The sequence below is a fragment of the Mytilus edulis genome, chromosome 7 (assembly GCF_963676685.1).
Source record: "Mytilus edulis chromosome 7, xbMytEdul2.2, whole genome shotgun sequence".
NCBI classification, from domain to species: Eukaryota; Metazoa; Mollusca; class Bivalvia; order Mytilida; family Mytilidae; genus Mytilus; species Mytilus edulis.
In genome coordinates this window covers 50084358-50106150 of record NC_092350.1, presented here as the reverse complement: position 1 = coordinate 50106150, position 21793 = coordinate 50084358, and the positions used below count along the sequence as shown (strand labels likewise).

At 34.3% G+C, this 21793-nt stretch overlaps 1 protein-coding gene across 1 annotated transcript; it reads left to right on the top strand.

Annotated features, from left to right (window-relative positions):
* Positions 1-453: 453 nt before the first annotated feature.
* LOC139483184 (uncharacterized) lies at positions 454-804 on the top strand. The gene has a single exon (XM_071267219.1). It carries the CDS (start codon positions 454-456, stop codon positions 802-804), a length of 351 nt encoding a protein of 116 aa, XP_071123320.1.
* The last annotated feature ends 20989 nt before the right edge of the window (positions 805-21793 follow it).

Here is a 21793-nt window from a genome sequence, read left to right as displayed (position 1 = left end):
TGGCTGAGAGGTTTTGAACTTTATGCAACAGGAAAAGGTGTAGACAACAAGAAACAAAAGAAAGCATTATTATAACACTGTGCAGGACTCGATGTACAGGATATATACTTCACATTAACGGAGGAAGATGGTGACGACGATTTTGATAAAACGATTAAAACATTGAAGAAACATTTTGATGCCAAGGTAAATTTTTCAGTAGAACGTTATAATTCAAGAAGTATCAAACAAAATGAAACAGAAACAATAGATCACTACATCACAAGATTGAAACAACAAATAGTATTGTGTGATCATGCAGACCCCGACGCACAAGTAAGGGACCAGGTCATAGAAAAATGTCATTCTAATAAATTACGTACTCGACCTCTAAAAAAGGGACCCGGTTTGACTTTAGATGATGTATGAACAATTGCAAGAACTTTAGAAATGGCTTAAAAGCATTCTCGCGAAATGGAGGGTGCAACTGGTTATGGCAACAACCAATCAAGTAGTCACGGAAGTGTCAATAGAGTCAATCAAAGAAAACCAACACAATATGGACAGAACAAAACGAAAACAAAATCAGGATTAAAATGTTATCGGTGTGGGAGAGAAGGACACTTCGGTAAAGATCCATCTTGCCCGGCACAAGGTAAAACATGCAATAAATGTGGGAAAAGTGGTCATTTTGGAACCGTGTGTAAAACGAAACAAGGAGGGCAACAAAATCAAAGAAGATATGGTAAATATGGTCGTAAAAGTGAAAAAGGTATTGTCAACTATGTGGAATCAGATGATGATGAATATATGCATTTATTGTGAAAAACCAAAGTGAAAAAAATGATGCATTTATTGTAAAAAATCAAAGTGATAAAAATGATGAAATTGAAATTAATGCTGGTGGCATAAATATAAAATGTGTAATTGATAGCGGTGCATCAGTAAATATGATTTCAGGTGCATTGTGGGAAAAATTGAAAATCCAGAAAATTGTGTGTAAATCTGAAAAATCAGAAAAGAAATTATATACTTATGGTAGTGAAACACCACTAAGAGGTGTTAGGAAAATTCACATGTGAAATAAATGTCAAAGGTCAATCTGAAAGTGTAGAAGGTGCATTTTATGTTGTAAAAGGAAATAGTGTATCTTTGCTAGGTAAAGCAACAGCTATACAATTAGGTGTTTTGAAATTAGGAATTAAAAACCGAATGTTGACATGAGAGCAGCAAACAAGGCGATAATACGCGAACAGCACCCGATACCAACTGTGGACGAAATATTGTACAAAATGAATGGCGGAGAATGGTTTAGTAAAATGGATTTGAGATATGGATTTCATCAATTGGAGCTTGAAGAAGGTTCGCGTGAGATAACGACTTTTGTCACACACAGGGGACTTTACCGTTATAAACGTTTAATGTTCGGGATAAATGCCGCACCTGAGAAATACCAACAAGTTATATCTCAAGTATTTCATGATATTGAAGGTGTCCAGAACATATCAGATGACATTGTTGTATTTGGTCGAACAAAAGAAGAACATGACGAAAGACTTAACCTAGTTTTAGACAGAATCCGTCAGAAAAAGATAACTCTAAATGGTGACAAATGTGAACTCACTATGGGCAAAATAACATTTATGGGTCATATCTTATCAAGAAATGGAATAGGACCGACAGAATAAATACGCGAACAGCACTCGATACCAACTGTGGACGAAATATTGTACAAAATGAATGGCGGAGAATGGTTTAGTAAAATGGATTTGAGATATGGATTTCATCAATTGGAGCTTGAAGAAGGTTCGCGTGAGATAACGACTTTTGTCACACACAGGGGACTTTACCGTTATAAACGTTTAATGTTCGGGATAAATGCCGCACCTGAGAAATACCAACAAGTTATATCTCAAGTATTTCATGATATTGAAGGTGTCCAGAACATATCAGATGACATTGTTGTATTTGGTCGAACAAAAGAGGAACATGACGAAAGACTTAACCTAGTTTTAGACAGAATCCGTCAGAAAAAGTTAACTCTAAATGGTGACAAATGTGAACTCACTATGGGCAAAATAACATTTATGGGTCATATCTTATCAAGAAATGGAATAGGACCGACAAAAGAAAGAGTAAAGGATATGCTAAACGCAACAGAGCCGACAAATGGATCGGAAGTTAAGAGTTTATTTAGGCTTGGTTAACTATAGTGCTAGGTACATACCTAATCTTGGAACCATATCCGAACCACTTAGAAAATTGACAAAGAAGAATGAGGCTTTCCGATGGGGCAACGAGCAACAAGAAAGTTTTGAAAAACTAAAATATTCACTCAGTGAAGGAGAAACTCTAGGGTATTATAGACTAGATGCAGATAAAACTCAACATATTACAGACGCAAGCAATGTGGGATTTGGTGCTGTGTTAGTGCAAGAAAATAAAGGAATGTCTCGAGTTACAAGTTATGCTAGTAGGGCGCTGTCGGAACAGAAAAGAAATACTCAACAACAGAAAAAGAAGGATTAGCCGTGGTTTGGGCTTTTGAAAAGTTTCACTTGTATTTATACTGAATAGATTTTGAAATTATTACAGACCACAAAGCGTTATAAAGTTTATATAACACAAAGTGTTTGAAAACTACTCAAAATGCAAGAATCCAACGATGGATGCTGAAACTTATGTCGTATAATTATCAAATAAAATATTTACCTGGAAAACAAAATATTGCATTGCAGATGCGCTGTCACGACTGGTGGCAATTAACAAAACTGAATTCAAAGAAAGGAATGTCGCTGAAGAATTTGTAAGATTTTGTGCACAGGAAGGGACACCAAAAGCGTTAACAACACAAGAGATCGAAAAGGAAGCAAAAGTGGACCCAGAATTATCAGAAGTTAGAAATTGTCTACAACAAGCTAAATGGAACCAGTCTGTTATGAGTGCTTATTACCCTGTAAAGAACGAACTGAGTGTAATAGGATATTAAGTAATGCGTGGAAGAAGATTTATAATTCCCAAAACACTACAAGCTAAATGCTTGCAATTAGCTCATGAAGGACACTTAGGAATTGTAGGAACTAAACAGATGCTAAGAAGTAAGGTCTGGTGGCCGAACATGGAAAAAGATGTAGAGAAATATGTTAAATCGTGTCATAGCTGTCAGATAACATCTCAATTTTCACATCCAGAACCGCTGGAACCGACAAAGTTTCCTACAGGACCGTGGCAATACTTGGCTATTGATTTTCTAGGGCCGCTACCATCTGGACATTTTGTGTTTGTTGTAATAGATTATTACAGTCGCTATTATGAGATTGACATTACAAAAGACACTTCAAGCGAGAAAATGATAGATTCGCTTGAAAACATGTTTTTGCGTCATGGTTTACCACTATCTATCCGTTCTGGCAATGGACCGCAATTTACGTCAAAACTATTTAAGCAATACTTGGAGGATATTGATGTGAAACATGTTAGAAACACACCATTATACCCAGCCGCGAACGGTGAAGTGGAACGTCAGAATAGATCTTTAATGAAAAGGATAAGGATTACACAGGCAGATGCAATGGACTGGAAACGAGAACTTAGAAAGTATATAATGGCGTACAGGACAAAACCGCATAGTGTGACTGGAGTTTCACCGTCGGAACTCTTATTCAAACGTAAGATAAGAACAAAGTTACCCGAAATATATTGCAAAGAAGATGTCACGACACTTGACGAAGAAGTGAAAGACAGAGACATTTACGCGAAACACAAGAACAAGATGTACATTGACGAGAAAAGAAACGCGCATGAAAGTGACTTGAAAACTGGAGACAATGTTTTAGTTAAACAACAATATACGAACAAAATGACAACTCCATTTATTTCAACACCTTACAAACTTGTTGAGAAAATTGGTAATCAATGTGTTGTACAATCACCCGAAGGTGTACAATACCATCGAAACACGACACATGTAAAGAAATACAACGATCGAACTGTTTCAAGTGAAAAGGACAATGACTGTGTTATGTTAGATGATCCGATTGAAACACCCAAACCGATTTCAGACGAAGCTGGTGATGTAACAATACGTCCAGTGAGAGAGAGAAAAATGCCATCAAAATTTAATGACTATATTGTTTCTTAATTTAGTTACATGTAGGATAGTAGGATTTGATATAGACAGTTAAAGTTTTAGATCAGTAGGATTTGATATAGACAGTAAAAGTTTTAGATTAGTTTTGAAAAGATAATAATTCTAATAAGAATTTTCATTTTTGATTTTTGATATTTTGAAAGAAGTTAATCTAGTCAAAGATAAAGAATATTCAGTCAGTTTTATTTTCTAGTCAGTTAATAGTTATTTTCATTCTAAAGAAAGAGAAGAGTGTAGTATATTAAGTATTGTCTTCTATTCGATATTGATACGTTCTAAATAGTGCTGTGGCTGTTCTGTACGATCTGTGACTGTATGAAAGTACCCGTTGGGTACCAGATATTATGATCGTAAACAACGCTGAATAAACATCAAGGGGGGGAATCTACGTCATCACGCAGGGTGTCGGTGATTGAAATTGGACCACCATTTTGTCGCTTCAAGGTAAGAATTTTACTTATTATGCCAGTTATATGAGGGTTATGATTATACAAAATAGTCCACCAAAGACTATATAAAGTAGGAAAATAAATGAGCCATCGCTCAATATTATTGGTTATCTCAATTTTGCAAACACTTCGATACCAGTTTTAGGAATTGGGTCAACGTTCAGGATATCGGCAAAATTTTTCATAATAACATCTTGATTATCAAGAACCGCCTACTTTATCAACAAATGAACATGTCCGAATTCTTTATTGTACTCGGGGAAAATACTTGTTACTCACAAATGATTCACAAATATCCGTCATTATGGTCGAAAAACGTCTTATTTTTTTAAAAATGGAAAAAGGATGTCGGCAACACATCGAATATCGAAGGATGTCGGGGACACACTAATATATACTATTTTTAACACATATGTTATTCAACATGTGAATAGATTTAATTTAAAACTAATGGTCATGACAAGCCGCAAATCAAATTTAAACTTGTGCAGGCGGAAACGATCGCGAATACAATCCGATGTTGAACAGCCGACCAGATCGCCCACTAAATCGCCACCCGTAAAAAAATCAAGCCATGCAAATCCTCATTTGTCATCAAAATAAAAACGCCTGGCAAAAATATTAAGTTTCCCCAATGTCAATTACTGAAGAAATTTCAACAAAACCGCCAGTAGACTTGAGCAAATGTCACGATAGAGGACCATGCATACGATTGTTTGTAGATCAACTTCAAAACGACATGTTACATGAAATGGAACATGAAATAAAGGATCCCCCAAAAAATGACAAACTGCAAGAATTGATAGCACTTGCTCCTGCAGTTCTTCCGTATTATAATGTGTGGTTGAACAACGTGTATTTATATAAGATTGCCTTTTTAATCTGGTGTCTGGGATGACATTGCATAATTGTCTGGGTGGAATGCCTTTACCAGCATAGTTTCCCATGAGATCTTTTTGTACTGTAGAGACATGAAAGTTCGATTAAAAAGCCAAATTAACTACGGTATCATCTGCAAGTAAAAATGTAACGAAACGCACGTCTAGCGTATAAAATTTTAAACCTGATACTTTTTGTTAGCTATTATTAGTGTATTTCTCTGTCATATATTTTCTCCCATTTTTTTGTAATGTAATCCTGTCAGGTAATATTGTCATTTTAATGTTAAATTTATCATTGCCATTAAAGTGGAAGGTTTGGCATGTCACAAAACCAGGTTCAATCCACCATTTTTTTTCTTAAAATGTCCTGTACCAAGTCATTGTTATATAATAGTTCGTTTCTGTGTTTGTTACATTTTAATGTCGTATTTCTGTTGTGTCGTAGTTTTCCTCTTATATTTGATGCGTTTCCCAAAGTTTAAGTTTGTAACCCGGATTTGTTTTTATTTCTCGATTTATGAATTTCGAAATGCGGTATGCTACTGTTGCCTTTACTAAACACCCGGTAGATGTAGGGCCAGATGAAATGTCATATATATATATAGTATAAAATAAACTCATCATAGATACCAGGACTAAATTTTATATATACGCCAGACGCGCGTTTCGTCTACAAAAGACTCATCAGTGACGCTCGAATCCAAAAAAGTTTTTAAAAAGCCAAATAAAGTACGAAGTTGAAGAGCATTGAGATCCAAAATTCCTAAAAGTGTTGCCAAATACAGCCAAACTAATCTATGCCTGAGGTAGAAAAGCCTTAGTATTTCAAACAATTCTAAATTTTGTAAACAGTTAATTTATAAATAAAAAGACTTGATCCAATCATTGAGCCCTGTAGGACCCCTGGCTTAACTGAAACGAAATCTGACTTTCACCTTCTAAAACTTTTTTTTCTCGGATATTTACAAAAATTGAATCCTGAAATTGAGTGCATGAAATGGAAGCAAGCAAGGAACACTAATCCTGTTTTTTTTTATCGTATCTTTATTATGGTTGATATAATCAAAGGACACTTACATTGTTAATATATTAGTGTGTCCCCGACATCCTTCGGTATTCGATGTGTTGCCGACATCCTTTTTCCATTTTTTAAAAATAAGACGTTTTTTCGACCATAATGACGGATATTTGTGAGTAACAAGTATTTTCCCGAGTACAATAAAGAATTCGGACATGTTCATTTGTTGATAAAGTAGGCGGTTCTTGATAATCAAGATGTTATTATGAAAAATTTTGCCGATATCCTGCATGTTGACCCAATTCCTAAAACTGGTATCGAAGTGTTTGCAAAATTGAGATAACCAATAATATTGAGCGATGGCTCATTTATTTTCCTGCTTTATATAGTCTTTGGTGGACTATTTTGTATAATCATAACATTCATATAACTGGCATAATAAGTAAAATTCTTACCTTGAAGCGACAAAATGGTGGTCCAATTTCAATCACCGACACCCTGCGTGATGACGTAGATTCCCCCCTTGAACATGTCCTGTCAAATGTATTATGTTAAATCGGCCTGATAGAGATAAAACATGAGCCATCAACACTACAGACACACTATAAAATAGCACGTACAATGTAGCGATATACCTTCTGAAAATAATTTAATGAGTTAAACTGATTTTTATAGTTTGTTCTTATGTTGTGTTGTTACACCACTTTCCCAGGTTAGGAGAGGGTTAAGCAGGTTGGGAACAAACCCCCTGTATGGTGATTATACCTGTATAGAGGGATAATCCTTCTTTAGAGGGATAAAATTATCCCTCTATAGACGGGTATTTTTGTTTGCACTGGATTAAAAGCAAATTAGGGCAGAATGGCATTTTCTAGTTATATTGGCTATAATCTCTAGCATTTATATATGCATCAACATATGCACTTTACTAAAATTTGGGATAACCAGTTTTCTGCTAAAGTGACAAAACTTGCAATCTATTGTATACCAATCTGAACACCTGATCAACATCAAAAGGAATAGTTGACCTTTAAATTTCATGTTAAATCTAACAATAGAAATTCTGTTCAGTGAGGCATAAGTGAGTAGAATTTACCTGATCATCACAGCTTTCAATCATGGTGAACAATAGATTTTATATTTAGTCAGATAAGCAGCAAACTGGGCATGTGCATGTTAATAACATTAACGGTACCAATTTTCTTGCACCAGATGCGCATTTCGACAATACATGTCTCTTCAGTGATGCTCGTGGTCAAAATATTTGAAATCCAAAGCTTATATAAAAGATGAAGAGCTATAATTCAAAAGGTCCAAAAAGTATAGCCAAATCCGTGAAAGGAATCAGAGCTATGCATGAGGGAGATACATTCCTTAATTTAAAATAATTTCTAATATTTTGTAACAGCAAATTTTAATAACACAAAAAATCCGTATTTTCATGCCAGTACCGAAGTACTGGCTACTGGGCTGGTGATACCCTCGGGGACTAATAGTCCACCAGCAGAGGCATCGACCCAGTGGTAGTAATAACATTAACGGTACCAATTTTCTTGCACCAGATGCGCATTTCGACAATACATGTCTCTTCAGTGATGCTCGTGGTCAAAATATTTGAAATCCAAAGCTTATATAAAAGATGAAGAGCTATAATTCAAAAGGTCCAAAAAGTATAGCCAAATCCGTGAAAGGAATCAGAGCTATGCATGAGGGAGATACATTCCTTAATTTAAAATAATTTCTAATATTTTGTAACAGCAAATTTTAATAACACAAAAAATCCGTATTTTCATGCCAGTACCGAAGTACTGGCTACTGGGCTGGTGATACCCTCGGGGACTAATAGTCCACCAGCAGAGGCATCGACCCAGTGGTAGTAATAACATTAACGGTACCAATTTTCTTGCACCAGATGCGCATTTCGACAATACATGTCTCTTCAGTGATGCTCGTGGTCAAAATATTTGAAATCCAAAGCTTATATAAAAGATGAAGAGCTATAATTCAAAAGGTCCAAAAAGTATAGCCAAATCCGTGAAAGGAATCAGAGCTATGCATGAGGGAGATACATTCCTTAATTTAAAATAATTTCTAATATTTTGTAACAGCAAATTTTAATAACACAAAAAATCCGTATTTTCATGCCAGTACCGAAGTACTGGCTACTGGGCTGGTGATACCCTCGGGGACTAATAGTCCACCAGCAGAGGCATCGACCCAGTGGTAGTAATAACATTAACGGTACCAATTTTCTTGCACCAGATGCGCATTTCGACAATACATGTCTCTTCAGTGATGCTCGTGGTCAAAATATTTGAAACTAAGTGCATCAATTGGTGCATCAAATGTTGCAGGTTACTGCCATAATAAGTAGAGAATGCCATTCTGACCTATTTTGATTTAAATCCAGTCTAAAGAAAAATACCCCTCTATAGAGGTATACTTTTACCCCTCTATAGAAGGATTATCCCTCTATACAGGTATAATCACCATATATAGGGTTTGTTCCCAACCTGTTAAGCGCTCACAAACATATATATAACCCCGCCACATTTATGTGCCTGTACAAATTCAGGAGGCTGTAGTTCAGTGGTTGTCGTTGAGTCATGTTTGTCATAACTGTTTTGTTATAAATTAGATCGTTAGTTTTCTCAATTGCATTGCTTCATATTTGTCATGTCAGAGCATTTTATATACGACTAAACGGTATGGGTTTTTCTCATTGTTGTAGGTCAAATTGTTGCCTATAATTGCTTACATTCACTTTAATTGACAATCATTATACCTCATCACGCTATTTGTTTACTGAGTGTGAATAGAGTCCAACTGTCTGTGTACGAATAAAACTGTTCCTGTGGTTCATTTTGCGGGCAAAAAAATGCATTAGATGTACATGTTCCTTCTTCTGCAGCCACTACCTTGAAAGGACAATCACTCGTTACGTGACAGACAATCTAATGGAGATAATATCTCCCACAACAACGGTACTATACCGACAACTGTATGTGTCATAGTGAGTGAAGAAATATCAAACAAAGACAAAATCAAATAACACGAATAACATTAAGGTCTTACATTGTACTTTGTAGTCACAAAGTTACCATCAAAAGGCGATTTCTGGGAGACCAGATGACCGATTCATAAGGAGGCAAGTTCCAAAAATTTTAAAGCTTAATCTAAATCTGATTCTTATTAAAATAAACAGAATACCTTCGTATATGGTTCATTTGTTTTTGTTAATACATCGCTATGGCATAAAAAAAGAAGAACTATAAATATAATACAGACGTTATAATTCATAACATATAGACTGACTCTGTTGTCTGAACAAAAGATTATCGTCGAGTGAGGTATCATTTGCGGACTCGGGCGTGTTCCGTGTGTTGGAGCAACCCCTTTGTCTATCGATCTTTTTTTAATTATGTGAACATTTCGTGGTGTTCCGGGTGTTGGAACACCCCTCCTTTCCACAATGACTGGATCCGCGCTTGTGTAGCAATGTTAATAAATATTTTTGTACTGAGAAAAATCAATAATTATTTAGTTCTACTTTTTGAGATTGTCCCTAATTTAAATGTCTCAATTATCACTAGGGTAAAGCTGATGACCGTAACTGCAAACACGGTCATCCCAAGAAAAAATCGCTAAGATGACCGTAAATCATCATTAGAATATTTTCAAGATGACCGTGATTGGTAAAAAGATGACCGTAATTTGAAAAGGATGACTGTAATTTATAAAGGATTACAGTAATTTTTAAAGGATGACCATCAATTCTAAGAAATATCCGTATTTGTATTACCTTTTTTGTATCAAATAATTAATCGTGTTGGTATGATACGGTGCTTTTTGTCCGCAATTTGCTTTTTGTCCGCTTTTGCTTTTTGTCCGATAATTTTGCTTTTTGTCCGACACTTTTGCTTTTTGTCCGTTGCTTTTTGTCCGTTTCGCTTTTGTCCGATATTTTCGCTTTTTGTCCGACACTTTTGCTTTTTGTCCTTTGCTTTTTGTCTGTTTCGCTTTTTGTCCGATAATTTTGCTTTTTGTCCGACACTTTTGCTTTTTGTCCGTTTTGCCTTTTTAGCTCACCTGGACCAGAGGGTTAAGTGAGTTTTTTTCATCACTTAGCATCCGTCGTCGTCGATAACTTTTAGAAAATCTGAAACTAATGGAAAAATTAAAGAAAATATGGCCACAATCATCCTTAGGGTATGTAGTTTAAAAAAGGTATCCGATGACCCCGCCCAAAAAATTAAGATGGCCGCCATATGGCGTCTAAAAATAGAACATTGTGGTAAAATGTAGATTTTAGCTTATATCTCTACAACTAAAGCATTTAGTTCTGGGATAAAAATATTCATCAAGCCATAATCTATATGCCCGAGATTTTTCAGTCACATTAGACAACGCGTTTTAGGGTCGCTGCCCCTGATATTTTAATTTTAAGGTAAATTAGCATTTTATAGTTTTAATTTGATTGAAGTTTTATTTTAAAGTCATTATAACGAGTAAGCTTACTTGTTATAACGACTTAACTAACAACACAGCTAACTTGTTTTAACGACTTAACTAACTCGTTTAAACCACTTGACTAACTTGTTTACTTAAAAACTACTACACAATTTTTATGTGGTGTTTGTTAATAATATAATGATTAAATGTGTTACTATTAGATAATAAATAGAATTGAGAATAGAAATGGGGAATGAGTCAAAGCGACAACAACCCGACCATAGAGCAGACAACAGCCGAAGGCCACCGAAGGGTCTTCAATGTAGCGAGAAACTCCGGCACCCGGAGTCGTCCTTCAGCTGGCCCCTAAACAAATATGCATACTAGTTCAGTGATAATGGACGTCATACTAAACTCTGAATTATACAAAAGAAACTAAAATTAAAAAACATACCAGACTAACAAAGGCTAGGGGCTCCTGACTTGGGACAGGCGCAAAATTGCGGCGGGGTTAAACATGGTTTTTTTTAGATCTCAACCCTACCCCTATACCTCTAACCAATGTAGAAAACAAACGCACAACAATACGTACAGTAAAACTCAGTTTAAGATGTCCGAGTCCGATGTCAGAATATGAAAGAAAAGAATATAAACAAAATGACAATTATACATAAATAACAACAGACTACTAGCAGTTACTGACATGCCAGCTCCAGACCTCAATTAAACTGATTGAAAGATTATGTCTTCATCATATGAATATCAGGTACAATCCCTCCTGTTAGGGGTTTAGTATTATACCATCATGAAACATATGAGAAGAACATGCCAACAACTGGTTTTAGAATAAATGTGTTTAAATCCGATGCAAAGACCCTATAAGTGAATCAATATTAAAGCCAAAATATGCAATCTTTAATGACCTGACAACAGTATCGTAACTGTATCCCTTCTTAATAAGTCTGTTTAAAGGTTTTGTTAGCTTTTGAGGTGAATACTGACATTTTTGTGCTTTGTAAAGAATATTACCATAAAACATTGGATGTGAAATACCTGAACGTATAAGATATCTGCATGTTGAGTTATATTTACGAATTATTTCCTTGTATTGACTAGTTTGTGATATCGAAAACCCTGGTGTAATAATTTTTCAGTAATACATAAATTTCTCTCGCTAAAATCTAATACGTCGTTAAATACACGAGCGAATCGTGCAAGTTGAGATATATAAACACCATAAGATGGTTTACAAGGGAACGTAGCCATCTAAAAATGAATAATTAACGATAGGAAATGAAAATTCATCTCTTTTATCATAAATTTTTGCATTAAGCTTCCCGTTAATGATATAGAAATCACGATCGAGGAAAGGACATTGGTCATTGTTAGTATAAGCTATATTTAAAGTAAGTTCAACAGGATAAATTTCTTTAGTATACATACGGAAGTCGTCATTATTGAGAGCCAATATATCATCCAAAAGTCTAAAAGTATTGTAAAATGTTTGTATCAAATGTTGTTTCGATGGGTATTTGCTGATTTTAGTCATAGTTAGTAACTCGTAACAAAACAAAAACAGGTCCGCAATAAGTGGTGCACAGTTAGTCCCAATTTGATTTCCAATAACTTGACGATATAGGAAATCTCCAAAGCGAACAAAAATGTTATCAAAAATAGTATCAAAGCATGTCCAATTGACATAGTTCATTTGTTTGTTGCTACTAAAAAATGACCGAAAAGAGTTTGAACATATGTATTGGCATTCTGACTTTTTAAATGCCCAATTATTTAGGGATGTGATTTTTTTTCTTAATATGAATATGAGGCAAAGTGGTTTATCTTACCTCCTATACATTTCCAGAATATGATTGGTTAAAAGCGTCCGCGTGCAAACCGTGTATATTTGATATTAGGTTAGTAGGGAGGCGGGGCTTATCTCATACACGGTTAGTAGTGGAGTTACGTCCCTTTATATTCCTTATTAGGTAAGAAGGGGGCGGGACTTATTTCATACACGGTTAGTAATTGTGTTATGTCCCTTTATAAAAAACAAAACGGTACTGAGAAAAAAAATCTTAAAAGTTCCAACAGACGAAGAATTGATGATTAAGATTGAAACAAATTCATAAAACACATTTAAACCTTACAAGTTATTGTTGGCATCTGTTTTTGTAGGATCAATGGAATTATTTTCTTACGGTGCTTACAGTATTGCAGACTTGCTCATTTTGAGAACCACTAGTCTTAATTTCACACGTTAAGATAGTCGGTAAGATAAATTCGTTACATAGTGTGCTAGTGACGTAATACGGTATATATGGGGTCAGTAAATTCCATATGGGGATTCGGGCTTCGCTCTCACCCCATATGGAATTTACTGACCCCATATATACCGTATTAGGTCACTAGCACACTATGTAACTAATAATATAGGGTAGAAAAATCATAACTTTGAACAGATTCAAAATCATCAATATATGCATGCAATTTATCAAGTACTTCCAACGAGTTTTTGACACTCCAAAAGTAATTAATTCCACTATTTTCAAACCTTATATTTGAACAATTTAATATCAGGTTTTTGATTGTACCAAGTGTATCTGTAAGTAGAATAGACAATTTAGAAATGCAACAATGGCTTGAAGATGAAATAAATCTATACTTGTAATGTGTTTTGTGTACCTTTGGAAGCCAGTACATAGTTGGGACTTTCATTGTATTTGGTTGTTATGTAGCTAAAAGTTTGTGTTTGTTACAGATGTCGTTTTCTGAAAATAAAGTCAGTTGGAATGTTGGTGAATTCGTGATTTCCTTTTGCAGAACCTCATTGTAAAATTTACGTAAAGCAATAATGATATTATTAGCGTCTATATCAGCCGGGACAAAAACAAATTCCTTGGCTAGTTTTTAGTTTAGCATGGATTTCTGGCGAAAACATTTATAACGGCCGAATTTAAAGTTTTGTCTTGGTTAATAGAAGAACGCGTGCGGAAAAACACACAAACGAAAAAAGATGTTTATTCAGGACAATAACTTATATCCAAAAATAACAGCAGAAATATATATGAACTACCACCAATGAAGGTTAATATATAAAAAAGAAATGTGGTATGATTGCCAAGACTTAAAATTGCACAAAAATAATGGATTTATACTTTAACGAAAACATCTCTTGAAAAGCTATTTGTTGATGGCTAAATGCTATTTATTTCTGAAATCTAAATTTCGTTTCGCTAATCTGAGTGTTCTAGATGTTACATGCAGCTAAGATTGGTGAAACAATTACAAAAAAATACTGGTCTGTATAAAATGTACGCAAAAGTAAACGAAAGAAAGCCGCTGGAATGCACTCCTGGTCTCAGATAAGTACATTTAAAAAATGACAGATAACATGAAATAAGTGGCAATAAAAGAGTGAGTCCAACACTTGCTTTTTCAAAAACAAAATCTATATTCAAAATGATAATCTATATAAAAAAAAAAAAAAAATGAATATGAAAATTTACAATTCAAACAATAGATCGATATCAAACAAAAGTGTTTCATTATCATTTTTCGGCTACAATGGGTATATGAAACATCCAATGTCGAATTATCAACATTGAGTCCTAACAAAGAATGTTTCTGTCATGTTGTGCAACGAAATCTCTACAGCACATGGTACATTTGTACATGTAGTGACACCACTAGATGTTTAATAGGATCCCGCGAAAAGTCTGACTTTGGTCCACGAAGGTAGCAAATTGTCTGTGTGACCATCGCTGACGGCTTTTGGTACACATAAGATATTCTATTTTATTGGTTAACAGATATTTTTTTAATACGCCGGACAGCCATTAAAACATCACCAAGGAAACGTTGTCATGCTCTTTGTTAATTTCCATGAAACTGATATAGCCCCAAAGGTTTTACATGAACACCAATGTATACTCGTGTCAATTTGAAAGCCACGCGGAATCAATGTCGGAGATGTTTAAGACAAATGCATCGATCCTGCTGGGCGTTTGTTGCTTTATATCTCCCTTGGCATGGCCTATCATTAAAAGGTCCCTTTTGAGGATTTGCGGACTATTTGGTATACTGTAGAGGGTAAATAATGATACAGTCTACAAGCAATTGCATCCTTGGAAAAGCCTCCTTAAATTACACCCAAAATTGTTAGTCATTAGTTGTTAGAAAGACCTGGCATATAGTCTGCTGTTTATTGAAGTGTTTTACATAAGAGCGTGACATTCATGACATAAGCTAAACTTAACATGTCGAAAGTAAAAGCAAGAAAAAAGTCATACGTGAGTTAGAAAACGTTCGAACTCGAATTACGTCCGTTCAAATAACCCTTGTCCCTCACATATGTTCCAAAAATCTATCAAGCGAAAAGTATTCGACATTAGTCTTAACAGTCATTTTTGACCAACTATGCATAGTTCTAATAATAATAAACTAGACGCTCTAAATAGCCTTTGTGATCTCCTGGGTCTATGTGCATATTCAACAAAGGACACTCTCCAACATTGTACACAAGAATATAATTCATAACAAAATCTGTTTTGTTGATCTTGTATTGCTGATCATGTGCTGTTTAGATTCCTTCTATCTTGTTTAGTTTTGCTCAAAACACAAAAGAGGATAAAAAAAATCCTCATTTCAGTGCAATCACTTCTATAAAGATTCACAGTCTACTTAACTTTGTCGACACCATTTGATTTGTTAGTAGATCTTAACTTGCTGATCATTTTTGAGATTTAAAGTGTATCTTAATCTATTATAATTTTCTATAATATATGACAAAACTTAAAAAAAGATAGATGAAAATCTTCTTTAAGGTGGTATGGAAGTTTAGATTAAAAATGCTAGAATTTGCCAAAACGTAGTACAAAAATGTATACTAGTATATGAACTGTGTAATGTTCAAAAATTTAATAAATATGATAGGTCACCGAGCATTTTTCGCAAGTTACAGGTTGTGACAAAATGACACCATTTGTATGACAGCGCTGACGTACGTCCATTATTCATTTTCCGTTATTCAAAATTCAATAAAGAATAATGAAATAGTTCATTAATCACTATACGTTAAGTGATGAATAATGAATAATGAACTAGTTTTTATTTCAATATTCAAGTTGAAAAGTGAATAATGAAATAGAATAATATTTTTTGACTGTGACACTATATCCCGTATTACAAAATTCGTAATTTTGATCTTACAAATATTCAAATTAATATCAGACAAAAAAATCAAAACACTCTGAAATTTTTAACTTTGTTTATTTATCTAGTTTCGGAGGAATAACTAGAGGGATTCCCTAACTGTTTTTAACAGAAGTTTCTTGGTTTAATGTATGGACGACCTGAATACCTTAAATATAAAAAAAAAACTCAAAAACTTCACGTTGTCTTTTATTATTTTCACTGGACCTTTGCTATTCCTCATCCCTTGATTATAGATATGAAATGCTAATTGTACAGCAATGACCATTAGAGGGGTTACGGAGGACCAAAATGCCAAAATACGCGTGAAAATTAAGAAATAGCCAATTTTTAATAATGAATCTGATAATTTGAATAATAGAATGGCTGCTGTGGCCCTTCAACCACTATTTACACTTATACCTTATAACTCATTCGAAAGCTTATTAATAGAGGAGCAAAAGGTATGTAGTCAGTGTGTTCCTCGTCGCCTTTTAGAGGAGAAACGAATGACCTAAATATCGAAATGCATGTGACTATTAAAAGACATAGCTTATTTTGAATAATGGAATAGACTGCTGCGACCTTTCAGCCTCTAATTCAAGAAACCTTAATACATCATTTGAAACCTTGATAGAGTAACAAAACTGTTTTAACAACGTGTATTTTGACACCTCTAATGGTCATTGCGGGATATACTGTTTATAACAATTGTATTCCTCTTTGTATAGCTATAGGCTATATACCTCTTGGTTCTCTGTTGGAACGCTTTTGAATGACGTATAAGGTAGCAATACATAGTAAGGAGTTTGGTTTCGTATTTTGGACCCGGTGGATATGAAAGTAATAGTGCAATAAAATTCATCTTTAGACAGCTGAGTACTAATTTAGCCTTCAAATACGGTAAATAAGAACATGGAGATTATTTTTTACATGTTTTATGGCCTATTTATTGGTTGACTCTCCGTATTTTCATAGCTAGACTGGCCATATAGGTCCGGAAATTAATGTAAATAAATGTTTACAAACGCTTTTTTTCCACACGAAGTATTTTACCAAAAAAAATACGCGCTTTTTGGCATTAACGTCCTCCGTAACCCCTCTAATGGTTAATGCGGAACATACTGTCTGTAACCATTTTATTCCTCTTTGTATAGCTATAGGCTGTATACATGTTTATCTCTTGTTTCTCTGTTGGTTCGTTTTTGAATGACGTATAAGGTAGCAATACGTTAGCTTTCGAATGAGTCATAAGGTATAATCTGTTATTAGGGACTGAAGGGTCGCAGCAGTCCATTCCATTATTCAACATATCCATTTCATTATTCAAAATTGGCTTTTTCTTAATTTCACGCGTATTTTGGCATTTAAATCTCCTTAACCCTTCTAATGGTCATTGCGGCACAATCGACATGTTATAGCTAAAATAAAAAAGACAATGTTTAGTATTTCAATTTTTATATATGTTTTGGTATTCAGGTCGTCCATGCATTAAACCAAGGAATTTCTGTTAAAAATAGTTAGGGAAACCAACTAGTTTATCCCCCGAAACAAAATAAATAAATTAAAAAGATCCGGCATTATTTCACATAGTGTTTTGATTTATTTCCGCTTACAAAATTGTATATTAATTTGAAAATTAGTTAGATCATACGAAAATGACGAATTATGAAATACGGGATATAGTGTCACAGTCAAATAATATAATTCTATTTCATTATTCACTTTTCAATTTGAATACTGAAATTTAAAATATTTTATTTTTCATTATTCAACATTTAACGTTGAATAGTGAATAATGAACTATTTCATTATTCATTATTGAATTTTGAATTTTGAATAATGGAAAATGAATAATGAACGTACTTAAGTTCAGCGCGGTATTTGTATGGATTATACGGAGAAAAACAGCGTTATGTGATCAGAAGCTAATCTAAGTTATAGAATCGAAAATAAAATGCGAGAAGATAGCTTTAAGAAAATGCTTTGAGAATATCAATAGATACAATAGGGTCACCGTGCGTTTTTCCTGCTAAAATTTAAGATGGCAAAAGTTCATGTAGATTCTTTCAAAAATGCACTATGTCCCCTAAAAATGCCAATTTAAAAACATTAAAAATTAAACAAATAAAATCTACGTTTGTAAAAATATTAATATTTATCACTTGAATTTTGTTGCAATGATTAAGAATTAGACCTAAGGTTTTTTTGTTATTTACAATCCAAGATATAAGGTAAAAAAAAAATCCCCCCCCCCCCCCAAAAAAAAATATATGGTCAAAATCATCATCAATGGACATTATCTGTATTAAGGAGTCGATTAACGACTTCGATCATGTTGTCTCATTTGTAGAACTGATCTTGCTGATCGCCATTAAGTTTTTCTGTATCTATTATAATTTTCAAGATAGTAGGCAAAACAATTTGTCATTTTAGGGCAATTAATCCTATATTAAAATGGGAAATGAGTCCATGGAACACAGATAATGCCCCCGCTCGCATATTACTTTAGAAAGGGACATAACTTGATAACGACAAAAGTGACACTACCCACATTTGTACTTGATCTAACTTATGTTGTAATAAGTATTGTGTATAAGTTTCAAAAAATTTGCTTAAGGCCGTTAGTTTTCTCGTTTGAATTGTTTTACATTGTCATTTCGAGGCCTTTTATAGCTGACTATGCGGTATGGGCTTTGCTCATTGTTGAAGGCCGTACGGTGACCTATTGTTGTTAATTCCTGTGTCATTCAGTCTCATGTGGAGAGTTGTCTCATTGGCAATCATGCCACATCTTCTTTTTTATATTAAGTTAAGAAACACAAACGATAAAGTCAGTATTTTCCCCATTTATATAGGGCATAAGAGGAAAAGTGAGGCCATACAAATTCATACTTGACCTGTGTTTTGTGGTTTACTCATTGCGTATAAGCTTCATGCCATTTTTTTAAGGCAAACTGCAGTTAAAGAACGGATATAAAAAGTTCAGCAGTTTTTCCATTTCCAAACTCTAGAGCAGTAAAAGTGACGCCATCAAAATTCAAACTTGATCTGGAATGTGTGGTAATAAGCATTGCGTTTAAGTTCCATAACATTGGTTTGGGGCGAACTATAGTTAAAGAATGGAAACCAATTTTGGACGTCATCTGACAGTTTTGACAATTGGTAGAGCTCAACATCCTGCTGTTGTCAGATTTTCTCTCTTTTTAATGGTTTTCAAAATAACAGACAAAACTTTAATTTTACCCCGTATGTTCTATTTCAGTCGTGTTGGCAACCTTGGTTGGTAGGTGAGGTAATCAGACATATTTCTTTTTAAATAAGATACCCTAATGATGATTTTTCGAAGGTCAAAATAAAACCTGCAAAACTATACACGTTTTTATATCGGACATAAAGCAAAATCAGCGGACAAAAAGCAAAACGGACAAAAAGCAACGGACAAAAAGCAAAAGTGTCGGACAAAAAGCAAAATTATCGGACAAAAAGCAAAACGGACAAAAAGCAACGGACAAAAAGCAAAAGTGTCGGACAAAAAGCAAAATTATCGGACAAAAAGCAAAACGGACAAAAAGCAACGGACAAAAAGCAACGGACAAAAAGCAAAATTATCGGACAAAAAGCAAAAGCGGACAAAGAGCAAATTGCGGACAAAAAGCATCGTATCATTGGTATAAAACGTATTTATTAAAGACAGCATTATCCTATAGGTAGAAGAGAATAAGACGTGCTTCAAATACATAGTTCACCATATGTAGCCTCCAACTACAAGCAAAAAGATTTTTTTTTTAATTCTGGGATTCCTATTAATGTCATAAAATAAATACACCTTTTTAAAAAATTCCAATGTTGATTGGTCTTCCATTTTATCTTGTAAGTAAAATAACAGAAAATGTTTTTAAAATACTACGACCAAACTATTGAAGGTGAGCTCCAGTAAAATAGATCCTTAAAAGTAGTATTGTACGAATGGCGTATTACAAGGGGGGGCTTGTCAAATTGTATAAACAGAAATGTTATTCATATATGAAGACAAATTAAGATTTTAATCTGCTTCCTCTGGAACCATACACATGGTATCAACTTTTATTAAAGAAATAGTTAATTATTTACGAGGAATATGCAATCTACTATATCATTGTCTAAACTCAAAATACGGCAAATAGTTAAAAAGAAATTGATTAAACGTAGTTTTATCCGCTAATCGAGCCCCTAATGAGATAAACTCACCAAAAAGCTATGAATACATATATATGAATATTTCTTAGAATTGACGGTCATCCTTTACGTATTACGGTCATCTTTTAACCAATTACGGTCACCCATGTTATGACTCGCTGATCCTGTTCAAGGCCGTAGCTACCCTTGAGGCAAGTGAGGCAATTGCCTTACTAAAATTTCGACACTGATTATTTTTTTTATACATATATATCAATATAATAGTCATTTGTTGTTCTGTCTCTACCTTAATTTCTATATAACTTGTCATCATTCCTTTTAAACTATTCTTCCTGGATATAACTCAGCATCTCAACGGGTGATGTTTCTAGATTATATTAACCTAGTAATGATAATCATCATGGATCTCTTGTTAAAAACAGGCTCTTGCCAGGATTTTGGCGTTCATTATCACTGAACTACCATATATTTGCTTAGGGGCCAGCTGAAGGACGCCTCCGAGTGCGGGAATTTCTCGCTACATTGAAGACCTGTTGGTGACCTTCTGCTGTTGTTTTTTTCTATGGTCGGGTTGTTGTCTCTTTGGCATATTCCCCATTTCCATTCTCAATTTTATCTTGCAGAAAAGGAAAAGCGACACTGAAGGTAAAGAAGGAATAATTCTAGTAAACTAGTTTTTTTTTGTAAACAGAGTCTGAGTATTGCATATAACTTCATTAGAACAATCCAAAAACGATAAGTAGACTGACAAATCAAGTACTGGTCTTCGGAAAGGGGCAGAATTGTCTGCGGATTCATTTCTCCGTTTAACCAACTTTTGACAAATCAAGTCATCACAAGGGGGTAGTCCTGTCTGCGTATTCATTTCACGAACTTTAATCTTCCTCTTTACAGATAAATAAAATATAAATAATATGAAACATGCATGGATTAGTTTCTATCCATGTTTCTTTACCCTTAAAAATTGAAAGAATATCCCATATTCCAATTTGATATTATTGAGGAATGGTATAACCTTTAACACAGGATTTTGTCTTTACTTATTCGGGACTACGGAATTTCGTTTCTTTATATTCGGGGTTTCGGAATCGGACACCCCATACCCCTAACCCCTAAATTTATAGATTCTGGAACTAAATACCACCAACTATTTCCAGAAATAATTTGAAATTATGGACCTACATGTAAACGTCAAAAACTCCATTCCAATTCCCCTGTACCCATATCATATATACTCTATAGATAGAATCATATACATTTATCTTATCTCATTCTATCCCTAGTTTGTCTACTCTTTGTCAGCATAAAAGCGAGTTTAATATTTTGTAACTGCAACTGTATGATGGTGCTTACAGGAAAGCTTAATTCCCATATTTAAACAAAACTGTTACTACCGATGCTGCTACCAAATTGCTGATGGAGAAGGAATTGGAAGAAGACATTGATCATTGTGTTGATGATAATGTGCTTCCTTTAGAAACACAGACTGCCCTGA

What these genes read in the sequence shown, in the direction of transcription:
- LOC139483184 (XM_071267219.1), top strand. Translation starts at nt 454, where the DNA reads ATGGAGGGTGCAACTGGTTATGGCAACAACCAATCAAGTAGTCACGGA.